The sequence below is a fragment of the Sphaerodactylus townsendi genome, linkage group LG05, assembly GCF_021028975.2.
Source record: "Sphaerodactylus townsendi isolate TG3544 linkage group LG05, MPM_Stown_v2.3, whole genome shotgun sequence".
NCBI lineage: Eukaryota > Metazoa > Chordata > Lepidosauria > Squamata > Sphaerodactylidae > Sphaerodactylus > Sphaerodactylus townsendi.
In genome coordinates, this window is record NC_059429.1 from 47473424 (window position 1) to 47490095 (window position 16672).

Consider the following 16672-nt stretch of genomic DNA (forward strand, 5'->3'; position numbering starts at 1 on the left):
CACTGGCTGGCATAGGGGGCATCCCCAGGCTAAAAGCTCTGTGGAAGCTGACTGAAGTTGGCTCCACCCCTGGGAACACCCCTATAATGCTTTCACCTACAGGTTTCTGTGACAGAGGAATGCTGGTACTCAACAGCTTCCATGTTTGGGAACTATGGAGCTGTGCAGCGCCCACCGCTAGCTTATCTCCCCTAGCCACCAGCACATTTGCACCTTGTGCTGGCATAAGGGACACTCACACTGGTGTATTCTTGCACCACTTTCATAATACTTTCCCCCTGTGGATTGCATTGATAGTGTGCATTATCCTGTGCCTCTATGTAGAAGTTGTAGGACTCCATTTCAGTGGCTGTTTCAAATCCCCAAAGTTATTTATTTATTTACTTATTATGTAGATTTGTATACTGCCCTTCCCTTTTCAGGCTCGGCCATTTATAACGTCCCGTAAAACAATTTATAAATAATTTAAAACTTACATTTTAAAACAAATACAATACTTAAAAACTAACAATAGAAACTAGTGCAGGTCTATACATGGGTCCCTCATTCTACCAGCATTTGTGACCTCAGACCTATGGCACTTCAGCAGCAGGGTCACTAAACAATATAGTGAATAGAGTAGGGGGGAAAGAACAGGAAAGAGGGGAGGGGGAGAAGAAAAGGAAGGGAAACAGGAAGGGAAGGGAAGGGAAGGAGAAGAGAGGACAGTGAGGAAGAAGGAAGGGGTCAGTTGATGTAACACCGTAGCTGCCTCAATCACAGCTGCCTCAAAAACAGCCGTAGCTGCCTCAAAAACAGCTCTGTCTTACAAGCCTTCAGAATTGCATTAAATCTTCCAGGGCTCTGGTCTCCTCAGACAAAGTGTTCCACCAGGTAGGGGCCAAGGCCAGAAAGCTTGAAACCAGCTGGATTTTAGGGCCAGGGATCACCAACAGATTTTCATTTCCTGAATGGAATGACCTTGCAGGATATCAGGACCCAAGGAATTTGGACAGAGGCAAGGTGAGGTTGAGAAACTTTGAGCCTGTGAAACAGCTACTTATTCTACAGGAGGTCATTGCTTCTTTGGCTCTTGCAATTCAACTGCAATCCTAATTCTTTTTTAAAATTAAATTATTGCTATTATTCCATTATAGTGGATTGGTAATGGAAGAGGCAAGAATGGAATGGATGAGGGAGGAATGATTTTTTCTTCCTTCCTGCGGTCCACTGATCCCTTATGCCATTGCTCCAAGCATTAAATTTCTGGAGGTCAGAAGTATTACTGGAGGTAGGAGCTAATGGGGTAAAACTGGAACCATCAGCACCTTCTTCTGACACCTCTTCTGACAGATTACTCACTATTTCTATCATGGCTGCGTGATATAATACTTATGTTATTGATTTAAACACTTATTAATCTTGCAGCAGTTAAGGCAGCTTACAATATAAAAAAATAGCTCTAGTCAATTCTCACTACCCATAAATTGCAGTTTTCACAAATTCCATAAATATCAGCAGAGGAGGCAGTTGATTTATGATCATAAGGACCAGTGAAGCAACCCAATAATCCAACTCTGTATAATGTGATTTGCTCATAAGTAACCATCCTTATGTGGAAGTCTAAACTGTATATTTTTTTATACAGGTTGACGCAATGAAGAGAGCCCTTGAAAGCCTTAATCTAAATATTGTAGAGATGACAGATGGAAATGCAACCTTAGATGGAGGAGATGTTTTATTTACAGGTAATAAAAAACCTCTGCCATTTAGTGTTTGGTTGTGCAAAAACTTTGTGAACTGTTTAACCTCTGTCTGCAGTTTTGATTGATCTAACACTTTATGATCTTACTTGTTTGCCAAACAGCCTTTGAGCATGGGAAGTATTGCTCTAATGCAAAAATTCCTTAATGCCAGAATTGCAAGTGAAGTAAAAGAAATAAACAAAGCGCCTATTACCTTGGTTTAGTTCTCATCATTTGCCATAGTGGAAATGTACTGAAGTGTGATATACTTTTCAAGGAGAAATTACTTTTTGGATAGGTAAACAAACCTTGCTATAATTGTATAATATTATAATTACTAACAGCCATGTTTCCACAGATATTTTTTTCAAAATGCCTGTACATTTGGAAAGTTATCATGTAGGGTTGGAACCAACCAGCACCTTCACTCAATCTCACCTAATTCCCCTCCTTGCTGCAGGCTTCATCCCCCCCTCCCCCCCCGCTCCTTTTTTTAATGTACAGGTCCGAGACTTCTGGCATAACATTTTGGTGGCCAGGAGAGAAATTGGTTGGATCCAACCTATAAACTGCTCTTACCACATCAGCAGGTATTAGCATTGCTTTGAGCACTGTAGGAGAAACCACAGAGGACGCAACAACCATTCTACTCTAAGTATGTCATGTCACACTAAGATGTGTTTTTCTCTGTGGCAGACTGGCGTTGCACTCAATTTGTGTATATATTTAAAGACACCGAAGATGCCAGCCATAGATGCAGGCAAAATATTAGGAGCTAAAACTACCATGCCATGGTCACACAGTTCAGACAACCCACAACAGCCTGTTGATTCTGGCTGTGAAAGCCTTCAATGATCTTGTTTTTCTTGCAAAGTACTACTTCTAACATTTTAAAATTATGGTTAAACTCAGTGTTGGACAATCATGTGTATTTTGATGGTAATCTCTATAGCTGATTTAATTGTCTAGATTTAAGTAAACTCCAATATAAAGTGTGTGTGTGTGTGTGTGTGTGTGTGTGTGTGTGTGTGTGTGTGTGTGTGTGTGTGTGTGTGTGTGTGTGTGTGTGTGTGAATAAATCAGTAGAACATAAATTTGATCATCTTTTCTGTTCTTAGGAAGGGAATTTTTTGTGGGTCTTTCAAATCGGACCAATCGTCGTGGTGCAGAAATTCTGGCAGATACCTTTAAGGTTAGTAGACTTTTAGATTGGTGTTCTTACAGCAGGTATATATGGTGTTCATTAGGAGGAGCCAAAAATAAGAAGTAGCTATGTGCCATGTTTCATAACAGTCTTAAGGGAACTGGCCCGCAACTGACTGTCATGAATAAAATTAGTACAATTCTGTATGGTTTCAGCACTTTCAGTCCATTGGATCAATTTCTTATTTCAAGCGCCTATTAGATCAAGAGTCACATCTTACTTCTGGACAACACGAGAAATGGGATGTATGTGGATTTTGTTCTGGATTACTACTTTACATGCATGCTGAACATACTGTAAAGTAAAATTCTTGGGAACCTTGCAGTGCTACAGTTTAGTGGCTAAAATGCTGGATTTAGATCGGAAATACATTAGTTCAGATCCAGACCCAGTGTTTATCACTGTCTCTCAAACTAACATAACTTACAGGATTGATGTGAAGATTAAAGTAGGGGAAACCATATAAACTCAAACTACCAATATTCTCAGGTTTGTTTTCCATAAATATTGTTAATTTATTGCTGCTCTTTTACTTGTAGAATAATTCTGAAATTTGTATTATTGACTTAAGGGTAGAGAAAAACATGCTATAGTCTTAGGGTTGATCTTTACAAAGAAACTACAGTTTATCAATGTAGTCATCTGAAATTGCTAGTCTAATGTACTTCCCTTGCAAATGCCTAAATTCTATACAGGATTATGCCGTCTCCACAGTGCCCGTTGTTGGTGCTTTGCATCTGAAGAGTTTTTGTAGCATGGCTGGGCCAAATCTCATTGCTATTGGTTCAAGTGAAGCTGCACAGAAAGCCCTCAAGGTAAAGCATGCTGAAAATCTTTTGTGCTGAAAAATGTTGCTTTCAAACCCTGTTGTTTTCTTATAGAATCTATGTAAGGGAAACACTCTATATTCACATGAAGTTGCCTTATATTTAATAGGACCTGTTGATCTGTCAAGATCTTCAGTTACATACTCTGGCCCCTTCCGCACACGCAAAATAATGCGTTTTCAAACCACTTTCACAACTGTTTGCAAGTGGATTTTGCTATTCCGCACAGCTTCAAAGAGCACTGAAAGCAGTTTGAAATTGCATTATTCTGCATGTGCGGAATGAGCCTCTGATTAGAAACAGCTCTTCACAAGTTTTTTCACATCCCCCATTATCTGGTCCTTTCAACTAAAGATGCCAGGGATAGAACTTGGGCCTTCTACATGCAAAACAGACGTTCTACATATGAATCAGAGCCCCTGCCCAAATACCACTGAGCCCAACCCTGCAGTGTTCTGACCTGATCTACCTTGGTGGTTGCAATTATGGCCATTTTCATTCCCTCCCCCCTTGCTTTAAAGAGCATTTTTGAAGTTTAAAATATAAATATATAACCTACATTTCCATCAGAAATAGATCTTTCGCAGGTGATGGTCATGATTTTAAAATATCGACTTTTAAAAATACGCACAATCTTTTTATTGGAGGTGCTAAGTAGCAGATCAGTAAAGAGACTAGTAATGATCAAGATATGCTTTGTCAAAGGGAATATTTGAAGCCTGGCATTTTCAAAGACAGGTTAGACATTAAAGTGACTGACTTCTACTTACATCTCAGTCTTCCTCTCATCCTCAGAACTGCAGGACTGAGAATGTCTTTGTGTCATACTGAACCATACTGAATTGGCAGGTCTCTGGGAAGTCTTGGGAGTGACTAGATTCCAATGATGGCTGCATAAACTGCGAATGAGCAAGTTGTATTCTCCTTCAATCTGTTGTCCTGATTTCTCTTCAGTACCCCCATCATGACTCTAATATTCATGGAGCCCAAGACAGGATTGAACAGCAATGTGCTGGGAAAGATATAGCTACCATGTTGGTTGGATCTGCTTGTGGTACCCATTTGGGCCCCTCTTATCTGTACTCAACTGGTTTTCTTAAGCAAGACTGCACAGAGGTGCTGTGTGGTTTCCGGGCTGTATGGCCGTGTTCTAGCAGAACACGGCCATACAGCCCAGAAACTACACAGCACCCCAGTGATTCCGGCCCTGAAAACGTTCGACAAGACTGCACAGAGTTTGGAATGAAGTGCCATTAATAACACCCAACTCTTTTCGACAAGGTACTGCTAAGGAAACTACATCCTAGCAACTCAGCTCTCTCTTTTGGATGATAACTGGACAATTCTGGCTGTACTGTAGTCTAAGACACATTGTAGTTTTACACTGCCTTATGAAACGTCCTCAGGATTGTGTAACAGAAGACTAGCTAATTATCATGAGTTACCAGAAAGGCCCACACATTCCTGACAGCAGGGCATTACCCCAGTGTTTTCTTAAATAAAAATAACAATGTCCAGAGATGGCAATTTTAATATGTTTTTATGTAGGATGAAGTAAATGAAACAAATCACAAATGCATTGAATAAATGTACTCCCCAGAAGGGTTGGATGTCACAAGATATGTTCTCTTAACACTATTTGTTTTAGGTTGTTGAGATCAAACTAAGTTTTCAATATATGTGCCATTCAGCTGAATGTCAGCTGAGAACCCTATTTATGTACCCTGCAACAACAGAGTCTTGAGCACATGTATAGAACCTATGTAAGCTGATCAGGCTTAAGCCACTTTGGGCCATATTGTGGAAGAAATAGTTTCCCTAGGGTTCAGAATGTGTTTGAATGGGAAAAGGAATAGCAAAGTGTTCAAAATGCTGTTGAAGCATGTACTTGTGCAGATGCCATATACTGATTGGGATGCGAGAATTGCCAGGGATTCTTTTTTACCATAGAATTTCTAGCAAGTTCTAAATCAGATGATGTCACTTCCAGAAGTAATGTAATGCCATTTACTGATGGCAAACCCCCCCCCCCCCCCGTTTTTTCTGGTTCCAAGCTACTGACTGGCAACCCCCCTGTCCTTCCCACTCCAAACGTATCTCCAGCTATCACATTATTTATGTTATTATTTATTTAAACATTTACATCCCACCTTTCCTTGTGACTCAGAGTGGTTTAAACATATGTTTTAAACCATCAAGTAAATCATCGTTAATCATTTCAGAAAGCACTACTCTCCTCTTACCTGAAGGTTATCGTAGCCTAGGAGGGCAAACTTAGATTGCACAGAGGAAATTACACTAGAGAACTGTACATACTTTCTCTCCCACTGTTGTTTCTACAGTCAGATTAATAACCCCAGTTAGCTGCTTTGAAAGAGAAAAAAACAAAAAATACAGGGGATCCTAATCCTGGATTTCCCATACTTCTCTGCAGAAACTACCTAGTAGGTATTTTTTTTCTTTCAATTTTACCTCTTTTCTTGATGTTCAGTTTACATGCTTAAATTCAGTGTGCTAGGAAGTTGGAGCAGAATATGTTTCAGACTGGAAAACAGAAAATTTAATTAGGCATGAGTGAAATGTACCTATAAAAGCATTTTGCCCTGTGAATTGAATGGCACTGCTTATGAAATTGCTCTGAAAGGCTATGAAATATCATCAGGATCATTAATTTGTTGGTTATACTCTTATCAATGAGGGTTTCTTCTGTCCAGGATAGCTTTTAACATTGTCCTCTACATTGTCTAGAGGACAGTGGCTATATGTGTATAGCAAAACAAATGTTAGTATTGCCTATTTGCTGTTAATGACAAATTCCTCTCAATGTAACAGGACAACGATCTATAGAATTGTTAAAACTGTTAATCTGCAACAGTGAAACTTGTACATATAAACAAGGGCTTTCTGTGGGGACAAACCATCCTCACCAAATAAACAGCATTTTTTTAAAGTGGGAATTGTATTGGTGTCTTCTAAGAGCTAAAGTCAAGATCTTTGTACTAGTCATATAGTACTTGATAAATTCATGATGATCGTTGCAACATTTGTCTTTTAATTCTACCATTCATGTTTTAAAGTTTATTGCCTTTTATGCCTGCTCATAGGCTTCCTAAAGCCTTCTGGTTTGCAAGGGATTTGGGCATCTTAGTTGATAGGCAAACCAACCAGGGGAGAGGTGATCCTAGATCTAATTCTATGAGGGACCCAGGACCTGGTATGGGAAGTCAGTGTTGTTGAGCCGATAGGAAACAGTTACCACAATGCTGTCAGATTCAGTATCTCTGCATGCGAGCAAGTGACAACTACTAATGTAGTTACATTCGACTTCAGAAGGGGAAATTTCTCAAAGAGATGAGAAGGATAGTGCGCAGGAAGCTGAAAGGGAAAATCAAGAGAGTCAAAACTGTCCAAGATGCTTGGAGGTTATTTAAAAACACAGCAATAAAAGCTCAGCTGGAATGTGTTCCGCAGGTTAGGAAAGGCAGCACCCAGTCCAAAAGAAAGCCATCATGGTTAATAAGGGAGGTTGAGGAAACTATCAGAAAAAAGAAAATGTCTTTTAGAAAATGGAAGTCCAGTTCAACTGATGAAAAATATGAGAAGGAACACAAATGGTGGCAAAAGAGAAGCAAGTTAGCTGTAAGGGAGGCAAAAAAGGATTATGAGGAACACATGGCTGCAAACATCAAGACCAGCAACAAATAGTTCTTCAAGTACATCAAAAGTAGGAAGCCAACTAGGGAAGCAGTAGGCCTGTTAGATGATGAAGGAACAAAAGGTGTGCTAAAAGATGACATGCAGATTGCAGAGAAGCTGAATGAATTCTTTGCATCAGTCTTTCACCCAAGAGGAGGCAAGGAAAATTCCTGCACCTGAGGAATTTTAGGAGGCAAATCTGAGGAACTAGCGAAGATAGCGGTAGACAAGGGAGAAGTTCTGGCAGCCATTGATAAACTAAATGCTACCAAATCCCCTGGCCCAGATTGCATTCACCCAAGAGTTCTTAAGGAGCTCAAGCATGAAATTGCTGATCTTTCACTTTAACACGCATTTATTTATTTATTTATTTATTTATTTATTTATTTATTTATTATTTCGATTTTTAAACCGCCCTATCCCCGAGGGGCTCCCTGAAATCAGCCTCCATCCTTGAAGACTGGAAGATGGCCAATGTCACACCAAACTTTAAGAAAGGATCTAGGGGGGTGCAGGAAATTACAGGCCAGTCAGTTTGACATCTGTCCCTGGTAAATTAGTAGAATCTATCATTAAAGATAAAATTATAAATTATAAATAAAAGAGTCAGCATGGCTTTTGCAGAGGCAAGTCCTGCCTTACAAACTTACTAGAGTTCTTTGAGGGTGTAAACAGGCATATGGATAAGGGGGAACCAGTGGACATTGTCTACTTGGATTTCCAAAAGGCTTTTGACAAAGTTTCTCACCAGAGACTGTTGAGAAAATTTAGCAATCAAGGAATAAGAGGGGAAGTCCTCCTATGGATTAAAAACTGCTTGAGAAACCAGGAAGCAAAAGGTGGGTGTAAATGGGAAGTTCTCACAGCGGAGAGATATAGGAAGTGGTGTCCCCCAAGGATCCGTTTTGGGACCAGTGCTCTTTAAGCTATTCATAGATGACCTGGAAGTAGGAATGGGTAGCGTTGTGGCCAAGTTTGCGGATGATACCAAATTATGTAGGGTGGTGAGAACCACAAAGGATTGCGAAGAGCTCCCAGCGGACCTTTATGAATTAGGCAAGTGGGCTAAGAAATGACAAATGCAGTTCAATGTAGCAAAATGTAAAGTGATGCACATAGGGGCAAAAAATCCAAACTTCACATACACCTTACAGGGGGTCAGTGCTGTCAGTCACAGACAAGGAAATGGATTTGGGCGTCTTAGTTGATAGTTCCATGGGAATGTCAACTCAATGCATGGCAGCTGTGAAAAAGGCAAGCTCTATGCTGGGGATCATAAGGAAAGGAATTGATAATAAAACTGCAAAGATTGTCATGCCCTTATATAAAGCAGTGGTGCGACTGCACTTGGAGTACTGTGTCCAGTTCTGGTCGCCGCATCTCAAAAAGGATATTAAGGAGATAGAAAAAGTGCAGAGAAGGGCAACAAGGATGATTGAGGGACTGGAGCACCTTTCCTATGAGGAGAAGCTGCAGCGTTTGGGACTCTTTAGTTTGGAGAGGAGACGTCTGAGGGGAGATATGATTGAAGTCTATAAAATTATGCATGGGGTAGAAAATGTTGACAGAGAGAAATTTTTCTTTCTTTCTCACAATACTAGAACCAGGGGGCATACATTGAAAATGCTGGGGGAAAGAATTAGGACTAATAAAAGGAAACATTTATTCATGCAAAGTGTGATTGGTGTTTGGAATATGCTGCCACGGGAGGTGGTGATGACCTTTAAAAGCTTTAAAAGGGGCTTGGACAGATTTATGGAGGAGAAGTCGATGTATAGCTACCAATCTTGATCCTCCTTGATCTGAGATTGCAAATGCCTTAGCAGACCAGGTCAGTGGTGGGATCCAAAAATTTTAATAACAGGTTCCGATGGTGGTGGGATTCAAACAGTGGCACCACTGCACATATGCACCTCCAGTCCCTATCGGGCAGGGAGGTTGCTTTAGTAACCCCTTCTCGGCACTCAGAAAAAATTAGTAACCACTTCTAGAGAAGTGGTGAGAACTGGTTGGATCCCACCTCTGGACCAGGTGCTCGGGAGCAGCAGCAGCAGAAGGCCATTGCTTTCACATCCTGCATGTGAGCTCCCAAAGACATCTGGTGGACCACTGTGAGTAGCAGAGTCCTGAACTAGATGGACTGGTCTGATCCAGCAGGCTCTTTCTTATGTTCTTACTGTAAAAAACAGAATGCTGAACTAGATTAATTCTTGAAGGTGATATCCATGACTGATGTCATCTATCACTATGTACTGTATCAACGACATTTTTGTCCCATCCTTCCTCCAAGACTTGCAGAGTGGTTATTTTTAGGTCTGAGGGGGAATCTGAATTCAGTTCTCCCCAGTCCTCATCTGACACTCTCACCCCTACATGGCTGTAATTTCAAGCAATTTCCAGTGTTCAGGAAATGCATTTTACTCACTGTGTCAGACGATGACTCTGGTGTTGAACTTTATGTGTTTGCTTCCACAATTTGATTATTTGAATCTGAATTTACTTGAGATAAAAAGCAAGCTAAAGTGCCCTTTTGAGGTCTCTCTCTTGCTCCCTTTTGACATTCACAATCTTTTGGAGAGGAAACGGAGAGTTCAGAGAAAAACTATTTCTTTTTCAGTCACCGTGCAGAGAGATCAAATTGAATGGACAATAATAACTTGGAACCCTTCTTATTTTTTTATTTAAAGAAGTTTTATGCTGCTTCTCCCTGGAACCCACACAAGGCATTTTACAAAGTGAAGTATAATGATACATTAAAATTCTTAATTAAAAGCCAGCTTTTTTAAAAAAAACCCATAAAACATGGATAATTAAGCTACATAAAATTAATACCAGTTTCCAGATTAAAGCACACTATTAAAATGGTGATAAAACACCAACCCCTTGAAGGGGTTGAAGTGGCAAAAGGGGTGCTCTGGGTGAACTGAAACTTTTTGGCCTGAGAAGTAAAAGAGACTAATGTAGATGCCAAGCAATCCTCAAGGGGAAGAGAATCTTGGAGAGGTGCCTGTCTCTGGTGCCACTAGAGTTCCTAGGTGCCTGCTAATGGTGGGCAATCACTCACTGATTTCTTCTGCTGCCCATCAACACTCACCTGATGAGCACGTGAAAGCAGACCAGCCAAAAGCGGGGAGTAATGGGCATGTGTGTGCTGACGCCACTTACGGTGCAATATGTGCAAATGCTAGAATGTCTCCCTTGTGTGATGCTGGTGCCTCCACATCACACTAAAAGTGACATCATTGCACTCACAAGCATCAATCACCACCCCCTGTACAAGTCCCTCCCTGCGTCTCTCACCGGTAGCTAGAAGAAACCTGGCAACCCAGGTGCCACCCACATCATCTCTGAAGGTGGGGATTCAGAAAGCAGAGCTTGTAAGCCAAATCTTAACTGGTGGGTTGAACAATATGAACGGTCCTTCTTTTTAAAAACAGCCTTGCTTAATAACAAGAAATGACTACTGATTTTCTAGTGAAGTGTACTGCATCCTTGTAAAGCAAGATGAAAGTTAAATTGGCTGTTTCTGATATTTGGGGAGTGTTGAGCTCAGTCCAATATGAGAGGGGAGAAGATAATGGTTAAAATGCATTTTGGTTAGCTGGTTTTACACACCATGTCTCAAATATAGCCCTAAAAAAGGGCCAACCTAACCATATAGCTGAAACATACCATGCTTTACGGGGCATCAAAATAGATGGAACTCAATTTGTTTTCTCTGTTTAACTATATTAATATGTTGTCTCTTGGCTTCTCAGCTTCGACTAAATTGAATATATTGCAACGTGATGGGGGCAAATGTCTGTTGCAGCAAGATTTCTTGTATGGACGTATTTCCTCATGCCCTACTTTCAATTTCTAGTCTCCCCGCAGCAAGCAAGACCATTTGTAGCAGTAATAGCACTAATTAATTTTGCTTCCTAGCCAGAGTGGGGAGATTTTCCAGTCAGCTTTGCCCCAGACCTCTTCCCTTTGCCCACTGCCAGCCTGCCCAGCTCCACCTTTCCCACTCCTCACACTGCCATCCATGCCTTTCCCCTTGCCACATTGTTGCTTCCTCCTTTGTGCTTCTGTAATGCTCATTTCCATATAACAAAGTATTGATATGTCATTTGCAAGGAACAGCACAAGCAAGGTCTGTTTCTGGCTCCACTCCACCTCCCGCACTCTGCTTCTGCTGATCGGGAGGGCTTTTAAAAACATTTTTCAGACAAGCCTCTTTTTAAAAACAAGTGTCTCTTCTGTGGCAGCAGCAAGAGAGAGCTGGGAGGGAGGGAGGGAGGGAGGGAGGAGAATATCTGCTCTATGGTATTGGGACTCCTGAGTGTTATGAGATCTGTGCCTTTAAGAGGGGCAGCGTTAAGAAAACCTGGAAACAGAGGCCTGTTGAGATTAGCTGCGAGGGAGGACTGGGCTGCCTCCTCACATGTAAACAGAGAAACAAGGGGAGACCACACTTCAGCCTCACCATGCAGCTAAAAGGCTTGAGGTAAGTGTTCCATGAGTAATGGGCCATAATATGCCTGAAAGAATGTAGGCTGAGAAATCTCACTTCCTGTGAGGCATGGTACATTCTTTGCTGCTTTTCTTCATTTGATGTTTGGCCAAAACTCTGACCCAAGGGCTTGAATAATGGCCCTTTACTCTCAGGATGAAAAAGTTGCACATTAGCCACTTTACTGAACCCAGAATTACTACTTACAGCTAGTGACTTCCCAGGAGAAATATATAAGAATTTTTATCTTGATCTCTCTGAGAACAGAAAAGAAAATAGTTTCTATTAAGGAGAACAGATGTTCTTAGCCACATAAGATTAAATAAGTTTATTGTGAATGCTGACAAAAGTTATTTGCTTGATTTTTTACTTTGTTCCTGCATTTTACTACTGTTTCTAATTACTTAGACTTTCTGTTATTCAAATTGTTGTGTTTTTGTTTTGGATATGTTACCAACTTACTGCATAAGAAAATGGTTTTTATGTGGGAGTGCGGACAGGGAGAAGCATTCAAAACAATTGACCAAACTTTGCAGTCTGAATTGGTACAGTTCAGGATTCCAGTGCCTAATCTACCAACTCAACATATATACCGTATATTGTGCAGATTGATTTAAGATTTCTTAGCCTTGATATTAATATTACACTTTCAGAATACTGCTACCTCATGGAACGAATAGATCGCCAACACTACAACTTAGATAACCAATATGATCATTCTCCCTTACTTATAGTAGGAAAATGGAAGAGATATAAGAGACAGGTGTCTATCAGAGCAATTCTAAGTCGATCTACTTGGAATCCTACTCAAGTCTATTCAATTGGGTTTCCTTCAGCAGAGTGTTCTTATGATTGCACTGTGTGTCTTCTCATCTCTACAGAGTCTTTAACTGGGTCTTTGATTCCAGCTCCATTCTGGTGGCTGATACTGTTTCACTTTTTATTGACCTAATCTGGAAAAAATAACAATAATTCACACTGTCTTCCTGGATATTATTCCAGTAGGCTAATAGTACTCCTGAGTTAAATCAGGAATTTGAGCACTGTGAAATTTTGAGCGTGTTCAATGTAAAGAGCAGCTGAAATTTACCTTGGCCGCTGTTGCTGCCCGGGCGTGGGGCAGGCTCAGTGCCAGCATCCATCCTAGTGTGGGGGTAGGCCACCCAGCTTCTGGCGTGAGTGAGTGACGTGCCTGGAGGAGGCAGGGCCATGGCCTTATATGGGCAGATCGGGCCATCCTGCGTCTCTTCTCGCCTGAGTACCAACAGCTTCTCTAACCCTCCTTCCCCCGTGGGTCTGAGTTTTTTGTTGTTGGCATTCTGATTACGGTGATTGTTGTTGTTATTTGCATTTCATCTGTCACAGCCTGGCAGGTTACACAGGCAAGGAGGAGCCTGCATGCCGGGCCTCCACGAGAGGCCTAGGGGGTGGAGTGAGCCTGTGAAACACATGCCCAGGCAGGGGCTGCTAGTGGCTCACATCCCATGGCAGCAAGGGGAGTTCATTCAGAGGCCAGAGCCCAGATAGCTCCCACTATCTTGCTGCTCTGGGCATTGGTGTTTTCCCCCATACATGGGGTTGGGGGGAAATTGTTACTGGGGGACAGCAGACGTTGCTGCCCAGTGCTGGATCTGTTCCCTATGCTGCGCCTCTGCTTCCTTTTGCCAGCACACCAATAAAATCACTGTGGCCAAATTTTGCCCACACAATGGGTTTTCTGTGTCTTCTTCTGTACCCTCGGACTGCTTCCTCCCCTCTTTGGGCGGTAACTTAGATTTTATCTCAGCCAATAGATGTGTATCTCCAAATTACACTTTAAAATGACCTCCCTACCCTGTGTTTTGTTTTCAGAGTCATTTTTAGCAGCCCTTGGAGTCCTGCTGAGGCAATAGTTGAAATGATGCCTATTTCTGATGTAATTCAGTTAATGTTTCATTAGCCTTGGGGATACAGGCTAGACAAAATCACCACCAAGAATTACCGAAGGAACAAAACCTTATTTTATTCTTATTATGCAGTCCTCCTCATCCTTTCCTTGAAATGTAGATCTACAGAGTCTGCTTGTTTACTTAGCTGGCTGGGCAAATATAAGTGCTCAGCTACTAGGATGGGTGCAATCCTGTAGAGTTTGTATAAGTTTGTATCAGCATTACCAGGCAGCATCTTGTAGTGTTCTCTGTTGTAGGTTCCAGAGACCGTGGCTTATTCAATATTGAATCCAGTAGCCAAATAGTATCTCTTGTGGTTCAAGCCATCTATCATTTTCAAGCACTTCAGAGTTTTCCCATAGTCCCATATACAAAGATCTAAATTTCCAAATGTCTGAATTTATTTTAATCGTTAAGTACTTTTGCATAAATTCCATGAAAAAAAATATATTGATGCCTATTCTTAGTAAATATTTTCCAGTTCATTAGATGCTGTTTGTATAGAAAAATAAAGAAGTGACATCCTTCACACAACAGTCTTTTTGCCAATATTGAGCAGTAGATGCTTGTGTTACACAAAGGGAATACTGGTCATATCTGTATTTGCTTACAGGGAGGAAGTGGAAAAGGACTGAAGAGAGCTTTGAGTGGATACTGATGATTGAAAGGTTTAGTGAAATTGTAGTTGCAAGTTTCTCCAGCACGATAAGTCATTTGAGAATAAAAGAGTGAGACAAATAGGGGCAGTATGGAGAAGGATATTTAGAGCTAGAAATATCTCCTGGGTAGATTAGGAGACAACTGCTACATAGAGATTTAAACATGGTCTTAGGCAAAGGAGGCATTGGAATGTTTGTCATTTGCAAATGCTTTTAAATCTGGGTCTATGCCAGATATTTTGTTAACATGTTGTTTTATTAATTTTGGAAAAGTGGGCAGCTTCTCTAAGGCCATTTCTGCACGGCCACGCTGGGGGTTGAATTAAATTACATGACACCAACCCAACCCGAGGACCGTTAGCATGAGCGGTCCAGGTATCAAGCAAGGAGAAGAGCGAGCCCAGCGGAGCTCCGTGCGATCGATCGACCTACCTTCTCTGCGACCGTCTGGCGCATCGCCGAGAACCAGAGGACACCCGCCCTCTTGCTTGACCGCTCCAGAGTCGCTGGGGCAGGAAGAGAAATCTGAGGCCTCGGCGACACGCCGGACGGTTGCAGAGAAGGTAGGTCAATCGGGCAAAGGGGGGAGGGAAGCCGCTGTTTTCCGAAAACCTTGCTCCCCGAGCGAGGTGGGAAAATGGCGGCTTCGTGCTGCTGGGGAAAATGCGAACAGCTCCCTGGGGACGGCGTTTTTCCCATCACCCGGGCGCTTGTATTGGGCCCATGCAGAAAGGGCCTAAGATACTGAATGGATGTTAACCATTCAGTTAATAGATACTATGACCAGCATATTGGTCTCCTAGGCTGCTTCCACATGGTGTTGATTTTCTGTTGATTTTCATTGCTGCAGTGAATGGAGTGGCATGTTTCATGTGATGTCCCTTTATATCTGCCCCCAACCACCACCACGCACACAACTAATTGTATGGCTTTTCAAAAGTTGGCAATAAGTACATTGTGACACTGTTATGACACTACAATGATATCCTGACTACCAATGTTTTTTTTAAAAGCTGACACCAAACCTCAAGGGTCATCTTGTTTAACCCCTTGCACAACACAGGAAATTCACAGCTTCCTCCCCTCCATTCCCCTAGTGACCCCTGCTTTAGGCAGCCTCACTGTTCAAAATGCCTTTGCATGACTAGATGTCAGGAATTTATAATCCCCAATAACTTACTCTGTGAGAGGTCATAATTTCTCAATTTATGATACTACAGTGGGTTACTGTGGTAATGATTACATACACATTTATTGACAAGCTAGCAAGAGAATTATTTCAGGCAGATAATCAGCAGATAGAAATGACAACTGCTGATTAGTTTTTAAGCCAAACTACAAAGAATGAAAAAAAATCCAAAGGATACGGCTTTTTAATGGGAGATTTCCATAAAGCTGTATGCCTTTTTCCCAGCACTTTGTATAAAATGTGATGTGTGCAATCTAATGTTTTAAATGCTGTTTGCAGCAACCCATTGTTCCATATGGACATTTAAGTGCACTTATAAGTCTAACTAAAAACAAGGACATTTGTGTAAATGTGTAGGTTCACATTTCATTCAGCCAAGTGTGCCCTCTGTCTTGATTGGAAAGTATTGTGCTTTAAGTGACATATTATATTAATATAAAAGTGCTATCTGTAGTGATTAATCAATGGCACAAGTTGCACATCAAGCAGCGATCAATGAAAGAGAAATGTGTACTTCTTATCACAGTTAACCCACCATAGCTAAAATTGCTTCAGAAATAAACCATGTAAGCTACTGAATTTCAGACCCCACTAATTAAATTTGCTTCTATAAGATTAAAACTATGAAAAATTACAGTATTAGTCATTTGTCTTCTGTGACTACTCTTTAATATACTGTTCTCTTATTAGCCCATTCTGATATCTTTGGCAGGAATGGAATTATCACTGGAATCTGTAATGCTTAATGTTTTCAGAATTTATTTCCAAGTAATAGTAATTCACTTGCTAGTACAAAAAATTAAAAGTTAGGTGTATTTAATTGTAGTTATCATTTTTTATCCTACTTTTTCAGATATGTTTGCTTCCCAACATGACTTACAGGAATGAAAAATAGTTTAAATGCGATCAAAGTTCAGTATACATATTTTGTGGTGGGGGTGAATAGTTCT

The 16672-nt window shown here is 41.1% G+C and overlaps 1 protein-coding gene across 2 annotated transcripts in view; it reads left to right on the forward strand.

The window, feature by feature from the left end:
* The window catches only part of DDAH1 (dimethylarginine dimethylaminohydrolase 1), a 69878-nt gene that overhangs the window by 41019 nt on the left and 12187 nt on the right, over positions 1–16672 (forward strand). The window contains exons 2-5 of one of the 2 annotated variants that reach the window (XM_048496566.1): positions 1628–1727; positions 2843–2916; positions 3624–3743; positions 4710–6712. In XM_048496566.1, the coding sequence (XP_048352523.1) occupies positions 1628–1727; positions 2843–2916; positions 3624–3743; positions 4710–5012 (597 nt within the window). In that variant the 3' untranslated portion in view covers positions 5013–6712. Of the gene's footprint in view, positions 1–1627; positions 1728–2842; positions 2917–3623; positions 3744–4709; positions 6713–16672 lie in introns of those variants that run through there. The other variant, XM_048496567.1, reaches the window with a different exon arrangement.